We start from the raw sequence: 17,854 nt of genomic DNA, 5'->3' as shown, positions 1-17,854 counted from the left end.
CGTGACCGTTTCCTTTTTTTCCTCCCATCGAATTTCCTGACCAATCAGAGCGCTCTGTTCACGGTCTACAGTGAAACCTCCGTAGGAACCCAACCGCAACTCGAGAAAATTGAGCGTCTTCGCCTGTCACACTCTTTTTTCTGGGGGGCGAAAGGGAGCGAAGGGAGGGAGGGGGTGAGAGCAGATGCGAGACGAAATAGTAAATAGAGCTTTCAGGTTGTAAGAGAATGAATGGCCAACCAGAAGGGAGAAGACGGATTGGGGCCAATTGATCAATTATATTCTATCTTACTTTATATATATATATATGAGAGGGAGAGAGAGATATAGTTACCTTTATTAAAGGAGTTTCTTTACACTGTGTTACCCATCGTTTTCTCTTTATTTTTCTTTCTTCTATTATATATTATATCTACAACTTGAAAAAAGAGGAAAAGAGAATTGAAAACTATTAGGAGTAGTATTTCATTTAATTTCGTATTTTTGTTCTGTTGATTTTGTTATCGTTGTGAGAAAGAATCATTTCTGATTTATAAAAGTGCTATATCCGGTGTCTGTGGTTTACTTATATTTTTGTACCCAATTCTCCCGATTAATTATCTCTTTTAAACAGATTATTATATTTTGAACATTTAACTTTCCACCCCTTTATTATTTATTTATTCTTTTTTTGATTAAAAAAAAAAGTAAGATTTAATACTTAGGGAATCGACATTATTTTGATAATATTTGCTTATTTTCATATCTTTTTTTAGATTACAATAATGGTGTTACCAAGACTTTATTCTGCTACATCCCGTATGGCTTTCCAAGCCGCTAGAACTCCAATGGCTGCTAGACTAGCTACCAATTTTGCTAGATCTAATCCAATGTTAAACAATAACATCTGGAAAAGATCAATGGCTTCTCAAGCTAACAACAACTCTACTCAATTAAGTGGTAAAGTTAAGGCTGTTATTGGTGCTGTTGTCGATGTTCAATTCGATCAAACTAATTTACCAGCTATTTTGAACGCTTTAGAAATTAATACTCCAAGTGGGAAATTGGTTCTTGAAGTTTCTCAACATTTAGGTGAAAACACTGTTAGAACTATTGCTATGGACGGTACTGAAGGTTTAGTTCGTGGTGAAGTTGTAACTGATACAGGTGCTCCAATTTCTGTTCCTGTCGGTAGAGAAACCTTGGGTAGAATCATCAATGTTATTGGTGAACCAATCGATGAAAGAGGTCCAATTAAATCAAAATTGAGAAAACCTATTCATGCTGATCCTCCTACTTTTGCTGAACAATCCACTGCTGCTGAAGTCTTAGAGACTGGTATTAAGGTTGTCGATCTTTTGGCTCCTTACGCCAGAGGTGGTAAGATTGGTTTATTCGGTGGTGCTGGTGTCGGTAAGACCGTTTTCATCCAAGAATTGATTAACAATATCGCTAAGGCTCATGGTGGTTTCTCTGTCTTTACTGGTGTCGGTGAAAGAACCAGAGAAGGTAACGATCTTTACCGTGAAATGAGAGAAACTGGTGTCATTAACTTGGAAGGTGAATCTAAGGTCGCTTTAGTGTTCGGTCAAATGAATGAACCTCCTGGTGCTAGAGCCAGAGTCGCTTTAACCGGTCTAACCATCGCTGAATATTTCAGAGATGAAGAAGGTCAAGATGTCTTGTTATTTATTGATAATATTTTCAGATTCACCCAAGCTGGTTCCGAGGTCTCTGCTTTGCTAGGTCGTATTCCTTCTGCTGTCGGTTATCAACCAACTTTGGCTACCGATATGGGTTTACTACAAGAAAGAATTACAACTACCAAGAAGGGTTCCGTCACATCTGTTCAAGCCGTTTACGTGCCAGCCGATGATTTAACAGATCCTGCTCCAGCTACCACTTTCGCACATTTGGACGCTACTACTGTTTTGTCAAGAAGTATCTCTGAATTGGGTATTTACCCAGCTGTCGATCCTTTAGACTCTAAATCTAGATTGTTGGATGCTGCTGTTGTTGGTCAAGAACATTATGACGTTGCTACAAAGGTTCAAGAAACTTTACAAACTTACAAGTCCCTACAAGATATCATTGCCATTTTAGGTATGGATGAATTGTCCGAACAAGATAAATTAACTGTTGAAAGAGCTAGAAAGATTCAAAGATTCTTGTCTCAGCCATTCGCTGTCGCTGAAGTCTTCACTGGTATTCCAGGTAAGTTAGTTAGATTAAAGGAAACTGTTAAGTCCTTCAAGGATGTCCTAGAAGGTAAATATGATGACATTCCAGAAAATGCTTTCTATATGGTTGGTGGTATCGAGGATGTTGTCGCCAAGGCCGAAAAGTTGGCTGCTGAAGCTAATTAGATTTTCAAATCATAATAAATCAAATAGAAAGTCCAACATGTCATAATATTATTCTTTAACTTATAATTAAATTTAAAATGAACCAAGAAATAATTAAAGAAGTTTTTATAAAAGGAAATGAAAAGAAAAAAGACTATTCAAAGATGTAATTAGAATTGGATTTTTTTTCGCTTTCTTTCTTTCTCTAGTTTCTAAATTATTTTCCTACAATTTCTACTTTTTTATCTAAATTTATTATTCTTATTCTTAACAAACATACAAAAACATGTGCCAATTAATGGTAACCAATAAAATATACAATATTATTATTATTTTGGGCGTCAAATAAAACAAATCAGTTAGATATATTACATTTGACGGTTCGTTAACTGTATAATTGTCCATTATTTGTATATAACCTATGTATATAGACCTCCCAAATATAATATTAACAGTAATAATATCTTTTTTGTATTCAGAATACGGTATAGTATATGTTGCTTCTATGCTGCTTGATATTACATCGGAGTTTAAACTTAAATTTGATAGTAACTATTTTCATCGCCCGACGATTGTTTTCATCAAAAGTTAATTAGTCAGCCCTGCGGGTTAACAAGTAAAATAAAGAACAAAATCATCACAATAAAGTACCTAATTAAGAAGAAAGCATCGTTTATATCTAAATTTAGAGCTAGGTACAGTACTTGAAATTGATAAATATATTATAAGAAATTATACTTACCATCATTGGTCTTGAGAATGGGATAAACATTATTAAAAATTAAATATCTATATATGAAAAAGATGTCATCCAATTACCGCTGTTTATTACGAAGAGTTATACCAACTCGATTATCCCTAAATGTACATCCCTTTACAACCACACGAAGAACTATCGAGACTGCCTCGACCAGCACAAAACCACCAGTAATTAATGGACTATTCAAATATGCCCAACTAAATAATAAGTCATACATTAAGATAAATGGTCCCGATTCGGTTAAGTTCATTAACGGACTGGTCTCATCTAAATTACAGGAATCCTTCGTCAAGAAGAATTTAACCACAATTGATGCCAGCAAAACAAATGGAGAATTCTCCGATACCAGTCAGCAGATAGTACCTGTATCAAAGTTTGATATTGCAAAGGGTAATTGGGGCCTATATCATGAATCTGGGGAGCATGGCCCCTATGTGGCAAGGTTTGGCCAATATACTGCATTTCTCGACGGCAAAGGAAAATTGATTACAGATTCGATCTTATATCCTGTGCCATTGACACTGAATAATGTCCATGCCACCAAATATCCTGAATATTTAATAGAGGTCGATAAACAAAATATGGCATATACTATGATGCGAACTTTGGAAGGACATAAGATCCTAAGTAAAGTGAAAATTAAGACCCTTAAAGAAGATGAGCTAAGAACATGGGATGTCTCGATAAAATTCGAGAACATTCCTCATACTGAAGAAAATCCTTGGATCGATAACATACTCAGACCAATGAGTGCTATGAAAAGCCCCGAAGATGCATTAGCATTTACTAATACCGTTGTTGGTACTTTGTTTGAGGGGTTTGAAACGAACATCAAGGGTCTATATATTGAAAGACGTACAGATGAAATTTTGAAAAAGGATGGTTCAGCCCCTCTAATGTTTAGGATATTGACCGATAATACTGTTGACAATGTATCAACTATATTCAATAGTAGGGCTTTCCCATTCGAATTCACGATCTCTAAACAAGATGAAAGCGTATTTAGAAGATCAAGACTCAGTCATGGTTTATTGGATGGAACTACTGATGTTAAACCTACTACTGTTTTGCCATTAGAGTTGAACTTTGATTATTTCCCGGACGTAGTGAGTTCTAATAAAGGTTGTTATATCGGACAAGAATTGACAGCAAGGACATTTTCTACAGGAATCCTAAGAAAAAGAATCGTACCTGTTAAGATTCACAACTTGACTGCTCTACAAGTATATGTTAACAAACAAGACCCTGATTCTGATAAATATCTCGAAGTTGGCATGAAGACTAATGGTAATAATGAAACTCTTGCAAAAGATGAAACCAAAACTCAAATGGCACCAAATCCTTTTGGATCAGGCAAGATAGTTAGAAAACGTAATAGACCTGTAGGTTCTCTTATAGCATTTGAGGGTGATGTAGGTGTAGTAATGTTAAGAACGGAACATTTTAATAAATTATTCCCACAAGATCGTTTAAATTTAGGAAAACCAACCCTCTTTATAGATATCGGGGGAGAGAGCCCAGAAACAAACGTTATAATAGAGGCCCAAGAACCATTCTGGCTCCAGGATTGGTTCAAAGCCAACAGTCCAAAATTAATTTAGGTATTTGGTGAGCAAAGCTTTAAAAATGTTATAAATCCGTTTCAATCGATCGAATCATGAAAAAACTAACGCAAGACTTGAATGACTATATAACCGTGAGAGTATAACTATGTAAATATTAATTTAATATGCCTTGGAATATATATATTTAGAGTGCCGATTAGTTCCTGTATACCTAATAATATCTTAAGATGGTTCATTTCTTCTAACTTCCTTCTTTGTCAGTTTGTTATTACAGTAAACTCATGGAGCAGCAGGGTGTTTTAGCATTGTCGATCTTCCGGCAAAACAGCGATTTATTTCTCATGACTAGTTTTCGTGACTTTGACAACATCCTTACATCCGGGTACTTTTAATTTTACTACACCCATACATGTTGCGATAATGAAAATATTAAAGTTTTATTTAACAGTGAAAATTTATTTTTCAAAAAATATATATACCACAGAAGAAACCGGAGAGATTTGCGCGATGCTGGGAAAAATAGTGCGACAAAGTCACTGCCAAAAAACATTGTGATACCTGCTCTAGACAGAACGAGGTTTCTCGGTGGACCATCCCCACTGGGCAGAAAATCATTTCGTCCCTAGCCTATTCTTGTCGACCTTCCCTTTCGTTTGGGGGAGAATACGGTCAGTCCGCACCGGGTAGAACTTTCCATTCAAACCAAAATAATACGAAACACTTTCACGGCACCTTCGCAAGGATATGTTCAATCTTTCCAATAGCTCTGCTCCCCATCTAATATGCACACACAAACACTCGCTTGCTATACATCTCTTTCAACTGGGTGAGAGGAAAGAAGCTAATACACTAATAATTCTCTTTCAAGATATTTGTCAAAGTTTGATAATATTTAACAATTTACATTATTTCTTCATATTTATTATTACAGTACTTAAATTGTTATATATTTAATAAATTTATTTTTACTTCTTTTGTTATAAAGATACCAGAACACATCATACACACAAGAACCACCATCCAATATGTCTGACGTTGAAACTCCAGTTGAAGTCCAAGAAGATTTTGAAGTTGTTGAAGAATTCACTCCAGTTGTCCTAGCTACTCCAATCCCAGAAGATGTCCAACAAGGTCAAGCTGAGATCAAGCTATTCAACAAGTGGTCTTTCGAAGATGTTGAAGTTAAGGACCCATCCCTAGTTGACTACATCCAAATTAGACAAGCCATCTTCGTTGGTCACACTGCTGGTCGTTACGCCAACAAGAGATTCAGAAAGGCTCAATGTCCAATCATTGAAAGATTGACTAACTCCCTAATGATGAACGGTAGAAACAACGGTAAGAAGTTAAAGGCTGTCAGAATCATCAAGCACACTCTAGAAATCATCAACATCTTGACCGACTCTAACCCTCTACAAATTGTTGTCGATGCTATTATCAACTCTGGTCCAAGAGAAGACACTACCAGAGTCGGTGGTGGTGGTGCTGCCAGAAGACAAGCTGTCGATGTTTCCCCTCTAAGAAGAGTTAACCAATCCATTGCTCTATTGACCATCGGTGCCAGAGAAGCTTCTTTCAGAAACATCAAGACCATTGCTGAAACTCTAGCTGAAGAATTGATCAACGCCGCCAAGGGTTCTTCCACCTCTTACGCTATCAAGAAGAAGGATGAACTAGAACGTGTTGCTAAGTCTAACCGTTAAGAAATATATTGCACACTTATCAGTGTTCTTTTGTTTCCTATAACATTTAATTCATTACACACCTCTATATATCTTACATCTGTACAATTTTTGTGTTTTAAATACCAGTTATATTGGTTTAAGTATTATATAACCGTTTAAAAGAAAATACAACTTAATTAATTTTGATCATTTTCATTCAGGTCTATCTCAATGAACGTATTCGCTAAAGAAAACATATATATATATCATGACTGGTTCAGGGAAAGATTATAGCTTATAGCAGTTTTCTCTTGTATCACTAGCAGAATTAGTGCATGGCATGGTTAATATTTTACAAGAATGTCAAGTTAAAATATCAAATGTTCAAGTTTATAAAGATTTCCTTCAAACCAATGGATAAGTTAAAAATAGTTGATTTAACCTAGAATTAACCCCCTCAATTTAATAGAAATTTTATCAGATGACTTCAAACAAATCTCAAGATATATATAATTAAGAATGGTCATCTATAAAAAGATATAAAACGTATATGACTCACAGTGTATAGAACTTCCAACAAAGATACTTCAGATCTAAATCCTATATAACTTTTTGAAGGTGTTCTATTGTCTGGTATTTATTTGTTTCATGATATCTTTATCAACATGTAAAAATGAGCATGCTAAAACCATATCGGCGGTTATAACAAGCGCACCACTTATAATGAAACATAACCATAAATAGCCGTCCTTAGCTAGGATACCGGTAAATATCGGACCAATACAACGAGCAAATGTCTTCCCTATGTTCACAATACCCATTACTCTTGTTAGGTCTTTAGGATTGATCAAGTTTGTTAATAGAATTTGTCTTGGTGTGACATCCATTGCTGTGGTACCAAAATGACAATTTAATAACAATATGGATAACCATAAATGATTCTTTGCAAATGGGATCAATATGGAGAATATCCCGGAGGGTATTTGCACAAGTAATGTAGCTCTTACCGGCCCAAACATTCTTGCAATTATTGTGGATGGAATTGTCGATGATGCCATGACAAACTGTGTACAGAAGAACAATGCGCCCAATGCAAATGAACTAATTTTAAAGAATTTCTTGTAATAATAAACCATCCAACTACTTGTCATGAATCCTGATCCTAGGGAGTCTATCATGAAGATAACCAACAGTTTCATCAGGATAGTAACAGTTTCTGGTGATAGCCCACTTTCATGAGGTGGTCTATCTTCCGAGATGTCAGCATTGTTATCATCATGAGAAGAAATGCTACCGTGTGTAGTAGTTGTATTGGTAATACTTGTTCCTTCTCTTGATGAATGACGATGAAGATGTGATTCTTCCATTAATGGGGCCATCTCGTCGTTTGTAATAGCTTCTCCAAGTGTAGTTTCATCTAAATGTTCTTTATAATGACCATCTAATTCAGTCTTTTCAGATAACGACATCATCACGATAACCTTTAATAAGGCGAAAAAGGAATAGAGTAAAAACACATACTTATAACATTGCAAATCAGAGTCTGCGAGTTTAAAAATTTGTAATAAATCTATGAATCCTCCTGACATTATTGCACCCAATGCTGACCCGATAGTGCCAATTAAAGCATGCATGGCATAAACTTCTGGTCTTTTGTGATTAGGGGACAGATGGGCAATCATAGATTCCTCGATGGATTTAAATGGACCTACTTCATCACTAGATGGAGATATCACCCCGAAAATGGCAAATATCAATAGAATATGGAAGTTTTCACTGAATGCAAATGCTAAACCACTTAAAGTCATCATAATAGAGCCATAAATTAAAACTTTACGTCTTCCCCAGGAATCAGCATACCAAGTTAAAATATAAGAACAAAGAACGTCCCCGATTAAAGTCAGAGACATAAACCAACCAATTTTATCTTCTGACATCCTAATTCCATTTAGGAACAGAGTGAGGACTTGGTTGGTAAGCCCATAAGCAAGTAATCTCAGAAACACGGATGCCCATAAAAGTCTAATATCTCTGGGAGCATCCTTTATCTCCTTCAGAATATTCATTTTTAGATATTGTAGTTAAATATATGAACGTATCAAATTGTTCATGATCGTACTGTTTTTTTTAAGATGTACGAATTTACTTTTATAAAATTTAACTTCAAGAAGAATTTTTCAGTTAGTTGACTCTTTAAAGGCATCGCCCGCTCAATAATTTTTTAGAAATATTGATAATCATCTGAGCTACAAATTAGGTGAGACAGTAAAATTTCATTCAGAGACAGATTAATAACATATATATATATGGGTATAGTATTTTTATAAGAACTTCAATAGTGATTACTTAAACAATAATGTTATCTACTTGAATAAACATTCAATGGTATTAGTATACTTTTCTTGATTCAGCAGAGAATCCCATGTAAAGTTTACAATGTAGTACTCTCAAGGCCGTAATCGATGTAACAAACTATTTTTGTATTTACCATTCTGTATGAAAGATATATACATATATATTCCTTGACCTGGACAGCTTCTGTTGTATGAATAACATAATTGGTAAAGACCGGTCAAGGCCCAGTAATATCACCAAACACCCAGATTGTGTGGCTCTGTCGCTTCCTGTTCAGGACTTTTTGGAAGGTGCTACTTGACTCTATATCTGTCCAGAGAAAATGTCGCAGAGCGATTTGCAACTGGATCAGCAAACAGTACCCTTCATAGATTATAGTGTTACATCCACAACAAGTTCAATTATTGTGATACTGGGACAATATATGTACATAGAGACTTCTTTAAATGGGATTTATCATTGAAGTTTTACGTTTGTGTTAGTGGGGAGGCCGGTTGCAGTTTCGACTCTCTATATCTCCATGGCTACCCCTGATCTGACTATCTGTCAGGATTCTGCATGTATATAGAACATATATATCTGAGAGAAACAAACATTTGAATAGAATACATACCTCTACAAGAATCAAGATCTGGACATTTTTGTGAGATTTGCATTTTTGAAACAGAATTCAATAGGTATCATGGACTTTGAGATGCCGGATTGAGATTACCTCATCCATAGAGTGCCTAAAAACTACAGTTTCTTTTCGGGAATATGAATATCACACTCAGTCATACACATACACATATAGAACGCAGTCGAGAAACCTTTATCTTATTCAGCGTACCACTCTGCCAAGTATTCAAAGCCATATCTCTCTTAGGTGGCTCACTCTGTCTGACTGTCTGCCTGTCTTCCCTCATCGCAAATATTTTCACCGCTCATCGTTTTTTCCAGTTTTTTTTGTTTGGCTCTGTGCTTGGGAGCAGACAGCATCGAACAATTAACATCACGACATCTGATTCTCAGATTCACACAACATGATTACTAACAGGCTGCATTCATTCATATGACAGGTTTATTTTTGTATCTCTAGTTTTAAGAGGCAAGCACAAAGTCATGCATCAATAAGCTCATACGCAGAAGTTAATAGCTTACCTAACGGTAACAGTACATTTTGTGAAATCATAGCGTTACAATTACTAAAGCTTTTGTTTACTTTTTTAATATACATTCACATCAGACAATATAGAAAAAAACAGAAGTAATGAAGGAAGATCATCACCCTGGAGAAGATGGGAACAACGAGATATTTGTTGAACCTTTAGATTCTGACTTCTTAACTAGACCTAATAACAATATGACTAATCATAATTCAAATACTACAGCTACTACTATCGTGGGAAATGGGATTAGTAGAACCTCTAGTAATAATAATGATAGTAGTAGTAATAACGATAATAGTAGTAATAAGAAAACTAGGAAGTTTGCATGTGTAGAATGCAGGCAACAAAAATCTAAATGTGATGCCCATGACAGATCTCCTTTACCATGTACTAAATGTGCTAAGAAAAATGTGCCCTGTGTCCTCAAGAAAGATTTCAGAAGAACTTATAAGAGAGCTAAGAATGAAGCCATAGAGAAAAGATTTAAAGAACTAGCAAGTAATTTATCAAATATGTCGTCTGATGAAATCTTAAAGAGAATAGAAAAAGAACAAATGGCGTTATTGGATAACAGTAATTTCACAAAGGAAAAGGTTCATCATAAGAAGGGTAAACTTGAAACAATAACAACAACAACTAACACCAATTCTTATAAATCACAATCGCCAGATGGTATTGGGAAAATAAATAATGGTAGTTCCCGTATGAGTACAACCCTTTCACCACTCTCCAATGTCTCTTATTCGGGTTCCGATAATCATAATAATAATAATAATAATAATAATATTAATAATAATAATAATAATATTAATAATAATAATAATAATAACCGTCAGAACAATGCCACCAATAGTGGATACATCACATGCGAGACATTTACTAAAGGGATGACTCCACAAGAATTACATTGTGCCCCAAAGTCACTAGGTGATATATATATGTCATCTGAAGATATAGCACAGTTATTTCAAGAATTTGCAACGAAATATCATCAATTTTTACCTGTAGTTAATCTCAAAAAAGGTCCAGAGAGGATATATTCTCTATCACCTTGCCTATTTTGGGTCATTATTTTGATTGGTTTAAGACGTAAACAATATTCGAATGATTTGGCTAAGAGATTAACGGTGTTAGTAAAAGCAACTTTGGCTGAAATTACAATATCGCCGATCATTAGATACACACCTTCAGAGACTGATGAGCCTATTCTTAACGTTGCATCTGTGTACTCGGTACAAGCTTTCCTATTGTACACTTTTTGGCCTCCATTAACTTCTTCATTAAGTGCTGATACTTCGTGGAATACAATTGGTACCGCATTATTCCAAGCCATCAGAGTTGGCTTAAACACAGCAGATTTCTCACGAGAATTTGCTACTGAGAATTCGGAATTAATTCAAGAACAAAAGCGTACTTGGATCTGTTGTAATATTGTCTCTCAATTTATTGCATCTTCATTTGGTTTCCCGGCATATGTGACTTTTGATCATTTAGTAATTAGTTCATTTAAACAACACCAAGACCAACCTGAACCCCTATCACATTTAAACGATGGTTCGCCATCGTCAGCTACTCAAACGTTAAACCAATCAGACGAATTGAAACAGATGACACAAATTGCATATTTTGAACATCAAATGGTAAATACAATGAATTCAAACCCATCAAATAAACTTGGTATGGTCGATAATATGGAAAAGTTACCTTTATTAAATGTCTTGAACCAGCAATTGTCTGAATTAGCTATTAACTTGGAAGAAAAAAATTATATGGATAATGTAAGAAAATTTTTATTGTTAGTAACAAAAGTCCATTTATTGACGTATCATTTTATTGACTCTGATTCTAATTCCGGATCACAAGGAGTTAGTTTTGAAACTAAATGTGGTTTAGTGAAATTATACAATGCTGCAATTAATTTATTAACTCACACATATCAAATTTATGAATCTGACTCCACATTAGTGAAATATTTCCCAGGTGTGTTTATTCTTAACATTTGGCAATCTGCATGCATTATTGGTAAATTGGTTAACTCTTCATTATCAGAAAATATTGATGTTGAAAGAGGTAAAGTCGCTTACCAGAATGCCATAATGTTGACCTATAAGGCGTCAGTATTAAAACATGATATGTCTTATAGATCATCTGGTATTATGAGAAGTATATGGAGTCTTTTCAGTAACATGTATCAAGAGTGGAAGAACGATCAATCAGAAAGTAGGTCTTCGGAATTCAACTTGGATATAACTGTGAAGTCAAGAATGTGTGTGAGTGTTTTTTTCGATTGTTTATATATTTTGAAAGAAAAATGTGGGATGGCAAAATTGGCTAGAGAAAAGAATCAGTTAGAGAATGAAATCGCTGAAGGTAATAATGAATCTAATGGGTCTGCAGAGGACGATGAAGATGAAGATACTGAAAATGGTACTGAAAATGATGGTGTTAAAAATATAGCAAATCCTGAAAGACGTGCTAGAAGAATTATCGAGACTATCCCATTAGATCCAAATCCAATTAATGCCGCTACAATTAAATCCAACAGGGATGATCTGTCCTCGACGGCAACATCGCCAGTACTATCTGCAGGACAGAAGAACAGGCATGGTACCCAATCATTTTTGGGGCGTTCATCGACTCCTTCATTATCGGGTACACCTGGTAGGTCTTTGAACGAATTCTCTGCCTCGAATTTGATTAATGGAAATAATGTTAATCTTACGTCAAACCTGGGCATTAATGGTGTCCCTGGACAGATATCTGCTCAACAGCAATTAAATGATGACAGGAATAATCTAGATCCTACAAATATATTACAAAACACTTTAACTGACTCAAACATCAAGTTATCCTACGGAAACAATGAAGATACAAGTAATAATATTGTCGATACGGCGTTAGGAGTAAATACTGGGCACGCTACAGATACCAGCAGCAATGGCAATAAAGAATCACCAAACTCCATAATGGCTAACTGGGATAACTGGCAGTCTGATATGGTTTGGAAGGATGTCGATATCTTAATGAACGAATTTGCCTTCAACCCAACTTAGAAGTCCTGTTGTTTTATATATAGATATTATACTCTGATTATGCAGTTTTATTACATAACATAAAACGAACTTTTAATTTGAACTACCTTTAAATAACTGTTCTAAGAGCAAAGTGCAAGAATATGTATAAATGGGTTCGAATATTTGGCGTTTATCTGGCGATTTGTTAGTTGAGCTAGTTGGATGCAATGGTTTCGAGCCTTGCAATCACGTGAATAACTCTTTATATTAACATGCGGTGCACGGGTGTCTGAAAATTTTTCACCAAAACTTTTTTTTGACCTCGCTGAACTTTTTGCATCAATCTTCCCAATGACATACTGAATGTTTCTAGCACTGTGAGATGATGATTGAGTGGGTAAATGGCGACCGGGCAATCATGTAAGCAGAGAGATGATGACAAGGGCCAGATGAATCCACGGGTGGTAGGTATTCATCAGGTCAAAAGTAATATTTCGTAATTAAAGAAACTATAAGGTGGTTTCTTTTGATCATTTGTAATTATATTATAAAATAAAAGAAGTGTGCTTAAAGCGAAAGTAGGTTAACTTAAAAGGTCATCCAATATAAAAACACGTTAGATAAACTATAGAATTTGGTCTAAAGATGTCTGATCTACAAGATATGGAACCAACCATTATTATTAATGGTAATCTACCTACTCCAGAAGAAGAACAAGAGTTTGAAGAAAGTGTTGTTGATGAACAAATCGCTGAGGAGAACCAAGAAGAAGAAGATAATAAATTAAAGAAGAAAGTAGCATTTGCTGTTGTCGATGAAGAATCCGAAGAAGCAGAAAGAAAGCGTGAGTTTGAAGAAGGTGGTGGTTTACCAGAACAACCATTAAACCCAGATTTCTCTACTCTGAACCCATTATCCCCAGAAATTATCAATAGACAAGCTACTATCAATATTGGTACCATTGGTCATGTCGCCCATGGTAAATCTACCGTTGTTAGAGCTATCTCTGGTGTTCAAACTGTTCGTTTCAAGGATGAATTAGAACGTAACATTACTATCAAACTAGGTTACGCTAATGCCAAGATTTACAAGTGTGAAAACCCAGAATGCCCAGAACCAGATTGTTACAGATCGTTTAAGTCTGACAAAGAAATCTCTCCAAAATGTCAAAGACCAGGTTGTGAAGGTCGTTATAAATTGGTTCGTCATGTTTCTTTCGTTGATTGTCCAGGTCACGATATCCTAATGAGTACTATGTTGTCCGGTGCTGCTGTCATGGACGCAGCACTGCTATTGATTGCCGGTAACGAATCCTGTCCACAACCCCAAACCTCTGAACATTTGGCTGCCATCGAAATTATGAAATTAAAGCACGTTATTATCTTACAAAACAAGGTCGATTTGATGCGTGAAAGTAGTGCCTTGGAACACGAAAAATCTATTTTAAAGTTCATTAGAGGTACCATTGCTGATGGTGCTCCAATTGTTCCAATCTCTGCTCAATTGAAATACAACATTGATGCTGTTAATGAATTTATTGTCAAGACTATCCCAGTCCCACCAAGAGATTTCATGCTTTCTCCACAATTGATTGTCATCCGTTCCTTCGATGTTAACAAGCCAGGTGCTGAAATTGATGATCTAAAGGGTGGTGTTGCTGGTGGTTCTATCTTAAACGGTGTCTTCAAGTTAGGTGACGAGATCGAAATTAGACCGGGTATCGTTACCAAGGACGACAAGGGTAAAATTCAATGTAGACCAATTTTCTCTAACATTGTTTCTTTGTTCGCTGAACAAAACGATTTAAAATTCGCCGTTCCAGGTGGTCTTATTGGTGTTGGTACTAAGGTGGATCCAACTCTATGTAGAGCCGATCGTTTGGTCGGTCAAGTCGTTGGTGCCAAGGGTCATCTACCAAATATTTACACAGACATTGAAATCAACTACTTCTTGTTACGTCGTTTGTTAGGTGTCAAGACTGATGGTCAAAAACAAGCTAAGGTTAGAAAACTTGAGGTTAACGAAGTTCTGATGGTTAACATTGGTTCTACAGCTACTGGTGCTCGTGTTGTTGCAGTCAAGGCTGATATGGCCAGATTGCAACTGACTTCTCCTGCTTGTACCGAAGTAAACGAAAAGATCGCCTTATCCAGACGTATCGAAAAGCATTGGCGTTTAATTGGTTGGGCAACTATCAAGAAGGGTACTACTTTAGAACCAATCGCCTAAGGGGAAATAATATGTTAATTCATTTATTATTTTATTACTATTATTATATTTTTCTTTTCTGTGGCATTTAACATTATGGTATAAGAATATCACATGTACTATTCTTTTTAAATTGTATCATATGTACATATTCAATAGGCAAAAAAAGGCTTCCAACCATTATATAAACCTAGTTTCTAGTCTACTTTTTAATCTCATTAACAAGATTCATTTTATATCTTTGAAAATTTTTAATGAAACCAACTAAAACTTTACGATAATTAATTTCAACTTTAATATTTTTTTCTCTTGCATAAATATCTTGAAAACTTCTCGTGTATTAATAGAGACGTACTTAGATGTTATTTAATTTGAATGATTTTCAATCAATGTAATAATTTCGCGATATAGATCAGAATTTTGAAATTTCTGTAAAGAATCAATATTCATTAAACGATACATTCTCATACTGACATCTTCCAAGAGGGGGTATAATTTTTTTAAAATCTTTATCGTGTTTTGAAGATTGGCTCTAACTGGAATGTTATTACTATATTTCAAAATATATTTTTTATCGGCACTATCTGGTTTGTCTATTGTGACTGTATCGATGCTCTGAAGTTCAGTTCCAATATTTAAAGGTGTTGGTCGAAGGCTTTTTCTTGATAAACCAGGATTTTTACCAAATATATATGAGTCCCTTGGAAGGAAGATTGCCTCTGGAGGAGATATTGCCTCTAATTTAATATTTAACTTTGGTTTTGTGTGATCGATCGAAATATTGGCATGAGAAGAGATAGGTGATTCAAAAGTTTCAGAAATAGGAGACTTGGGATGGAGCATCACAGTAGATATATCTTCACGTAAGATATGATCAATATTTAGTTGGTACGGTGCACCAACCATTATATAAGATGAGTATATTCTATACGCCATTTCTAGACACTCGTTCGCCTGTTTAATTAATGCAGAGTTAATGGTAGATATAATATCACTTTTGGACGATTGATATCGATTTTTGCCTTGAGCATCATTATTGTTTCTAGTTTCCATTATTTTCCTTAGGGCTGACATCTTCTTTAAAAACTTCTTAATATCAATATATGAGTCCAAGTTTTCTACACAGAATTCCTTTTCCAAATGCAGACGAAACAAATATCTCATACCAGGATCTCTTAATATCATATGCAGTTTAGGATATTGTCCAAAAAATTCGTTGGTTGAAAGGTCAATAATATTGTTTGACAAAACTTTTTTATCGTCTGGAATCACAACATTGCCACTTGCTATGAACCCAGTGTCAATAAAGACTTCCTTTGGTGTTTCAATTTTCAAGTTTTTATATGGTGAATTTATTACATCTTTATTTGTGTAGCTCCACTGAACAATATCAGAACCTAGCTTTGATAAAGTGAAATATGAAGACCTACTGATACTAAATTTTCTTCTAGATGTTTCGGAAGGAGGTAGTAGGATTGGTACGATCAAGCCAACTTTGAGGAATAACGCAGCGACAGCTATTGCTTCTTGTGGATACGTAATATCTGTACAGTCAACTAACCATTGCCAAATAGCCTTTGTTGTAAAAGTATAATCGATAACAATATTGTTATCACCGAATTTTTTAGATTTAAATAGCCTTATTCCAGAATTGGAAACATAATACTGAATATGTGAATCGGAATCTGGATTAGTAAAGAATTTGTGAGAAAAGGGAGAGTTTCTAATCTTTGATATTAATTTATCTTCAGGTATTTGGTCAGACCATGAACCAGTAGGTATATCAGAGGACGTTTCATCATAATTTCCATTAATATTGGGAATTGCTGTTACATTCATATTTTCAAACGTGAAAGTATCATTTCCACATTCTAATAGCTCACTTAGTGACGGGAGAGTATCACTTGGATTTGAGGGAGACCAGACGTTAGGTTGTGTTCCCATCAACTTGATAAATAAAATATGGATTAAATAATCACTGTGAATGATTGAATCTGAAACTGAACTTCTCTCAAATGTAAACAATTCCATTGAGTTGATATTCGATGATAAAATAGGTGGAAGAATTTTCAACCCCACATCTCTTGAAAATTTCTGTAATATAGCTGTCCCTTTAGGAGTCGGCTGTAAAAGCACTTTCTCTTTTGGAGCAGACCTGGTCCTATCTGCTGGGCAATGAAGTAATTTTGCCGACATAAATATATCTAGTAAATGTCTTGCTAATTTTCCATTCATCTGATACGAAATTGTAACATGTGTAGAATTTGCCTTTGAAGATAATTTAAAATCCTTCATTTCTTGAATGGCATCATCCAATGAAAATGAATACGGATATGTTTTGTTGAAGGATCCGAAAAAGTTTTTTGGTTCAGAGGATAAATCTTTTAGTTCCATACATATTACGAATACTGAGTAGACAGATTTTATATCATTGGTTACTATAAGCCCATTTGGGGTGTAATTAAACCCCTTTGATGATAGTTCTCGTTGTTCTACTCTTATTTTACTTTCGGACATACCTTATTGATTGTAATATGATTTCTGTGCTCTTCAGCTGATTCGACACAATATAGGTTATTTCCTAATTCTGCCTGCCTCAAATGATTTTAGTTGGTGAACATAGCTTCTTATATTCCTTGCTTGCAAAGATGATATATTTTGAAAACATGTTTCTTATAAACAATTATGTTACGATTATGTATCATTGGTTGGATCAATTGCTCAAAAATTAAAATTAAAACAAATTTGTCAACAATATGGGTACATACTTCAATGTACACAGATAAGATCAGACTGATTTAATAGATGGGAGTTCA

General features: G+C 35.0%; 7 protein-coding genes across 7 annotated transcripts; 5 read left to right on the top strand and 2 right to left on the bottom strand.

The window, feature by feature from the left end:
• Positions 1-764: 764 nt before the first annotated feature.
• On the top strand, positions 765-2,345 carry ATP2 (F1F0 ATP synthase subunit beta; the record flags this gene model as incomplete). The annotated part of the gene is made up of 1 exon (XM_041551521.1): positions 765-2,345. One exon carries the CDS (start codon positions 765-767, stop codon positions 2,343-2,345), a length of 1,581 nt encoding a protein of 526 aa, XP_041407455.1.
• Positions 2,346-3,119: 774 nt separating this feature from the next.
• Positions 3,120-4,685, top strand: IBA57 (Iba57p; the record flags this gene model as incomplete). Its single annotated transcript, XM_041551520.1, has 1 exon — positions 3,120-4,685. The coding sequence occupies one exon, from the start codon at positions 3,120-3,122 to the stop codon at positions 4,683-4,685; it is 1,566 nt and encodes a 521-aa protein (XP_041407454.1).
• Positions 4,686-5,674: 989 nt separating this feature from the next.
• On the top strand, positions 5,675-6,352 carry RPS5 (40S ribosomal protein uS7; the record flags this gene model as incomplete). Its single annotated transcript, XM_041551519.1, has 1 exon — positions 5,675-6,352. One exon carries the CDS (start codon positions 5,675-5,677, stop codon positions 6,350-6,352), a length of 678 nt encoding a protein of 225 aa, XP_041407453.1.
• A 584-nt stretch (positions 6,353-6,936) lies between these two features.
• KABA2_07S00396 (uncharacterized protein) lies at positions 6,937-8,379 on the bottom strand (the record flags this gene model as incomplete). The annotated part of the gene is made up of 1 exon (XM_041551518.1): positions 6,937-8,379. One exon carries the CDS (start codon positions 8,377-8,379, stop codon positions 6,937-6,939), a length of 1,443 nt encoding a protein of 480 aa, XP_041407452.1.
• A 1,538-nt stretch (positions 8,380-9,917) lies between these two features.
• On the top strand, positions 9,918-12,869 carry LEU3 (leucine-responsive transcriptional regulator LEU3; the record flags this gene model as incomplete). The annotated part of the gene is made up of 1 exon (XM_041551517.1): positions 9,918-12,869. The coding sequence occupies one exon, from the start codon at positions 9,918-9,920 to the stop codon at positions 12,867-12,869; it is 2,952 nt and encodes a 983-aa protein (XP_041407451.1).
• Positions 12,870-13,475: 606 nt separating this feature from the next.
• Positions 13,476-15,059, top strand: GCD11 (translation initiation factor eIF2 subunit gamma; the record flags this gene model as incomplete). Its single annotated transcript, XM_041551516.1, has 1 exon — positions 13,476-15,059. The coding sequence occupies one exon, from the start codon at positions 13,476-13,478 to the stop codon at positions 15,057-15,059; it is 1,584 nt and encodes a 527-aa protein (XP_041407450.1).
• A 345-nt stretch (positions 15,060-15,404) lies between these two features.
• SST2 (GTPase-activating protein SST2) lies at positions 15,405-17,555 on the bottom strand (the record flags this gene model as incomplete). The annotated part of the gene is made up of 1 exon (XM_041551515.1): positions 15,405-17,555. The coding sequence occupies one exon, from the start codon at positions 17,553-17,555 to the stop codon at positions 15,405-15,407; it is 2,151 nt and encodes a 716-aa protein (XP_041407449.1).
• Positions 17,556-17,854: the final 299 nt, after the last annotated feature.

This window comes from Maudiozyma barnettii (assembly GCF_903064755.1).
Source record: "Maudiozyma barnettii strain CLIB 1767 genome assembly, contig: KABA2_07, whole genome shotgun sequence".
NCBI lineage: Eukaryota > Fungi > Ascomycota > Saccharomycetes > Saccharomycetales > Saccharomycetaceae > Maudiozyma > Maudiozyma barnettii.
The sequence above is the reverse complement of the archived record's forward strand: the minus strand, read 5'-3'. Positions and strand labels throughout refer to the sequence as shown.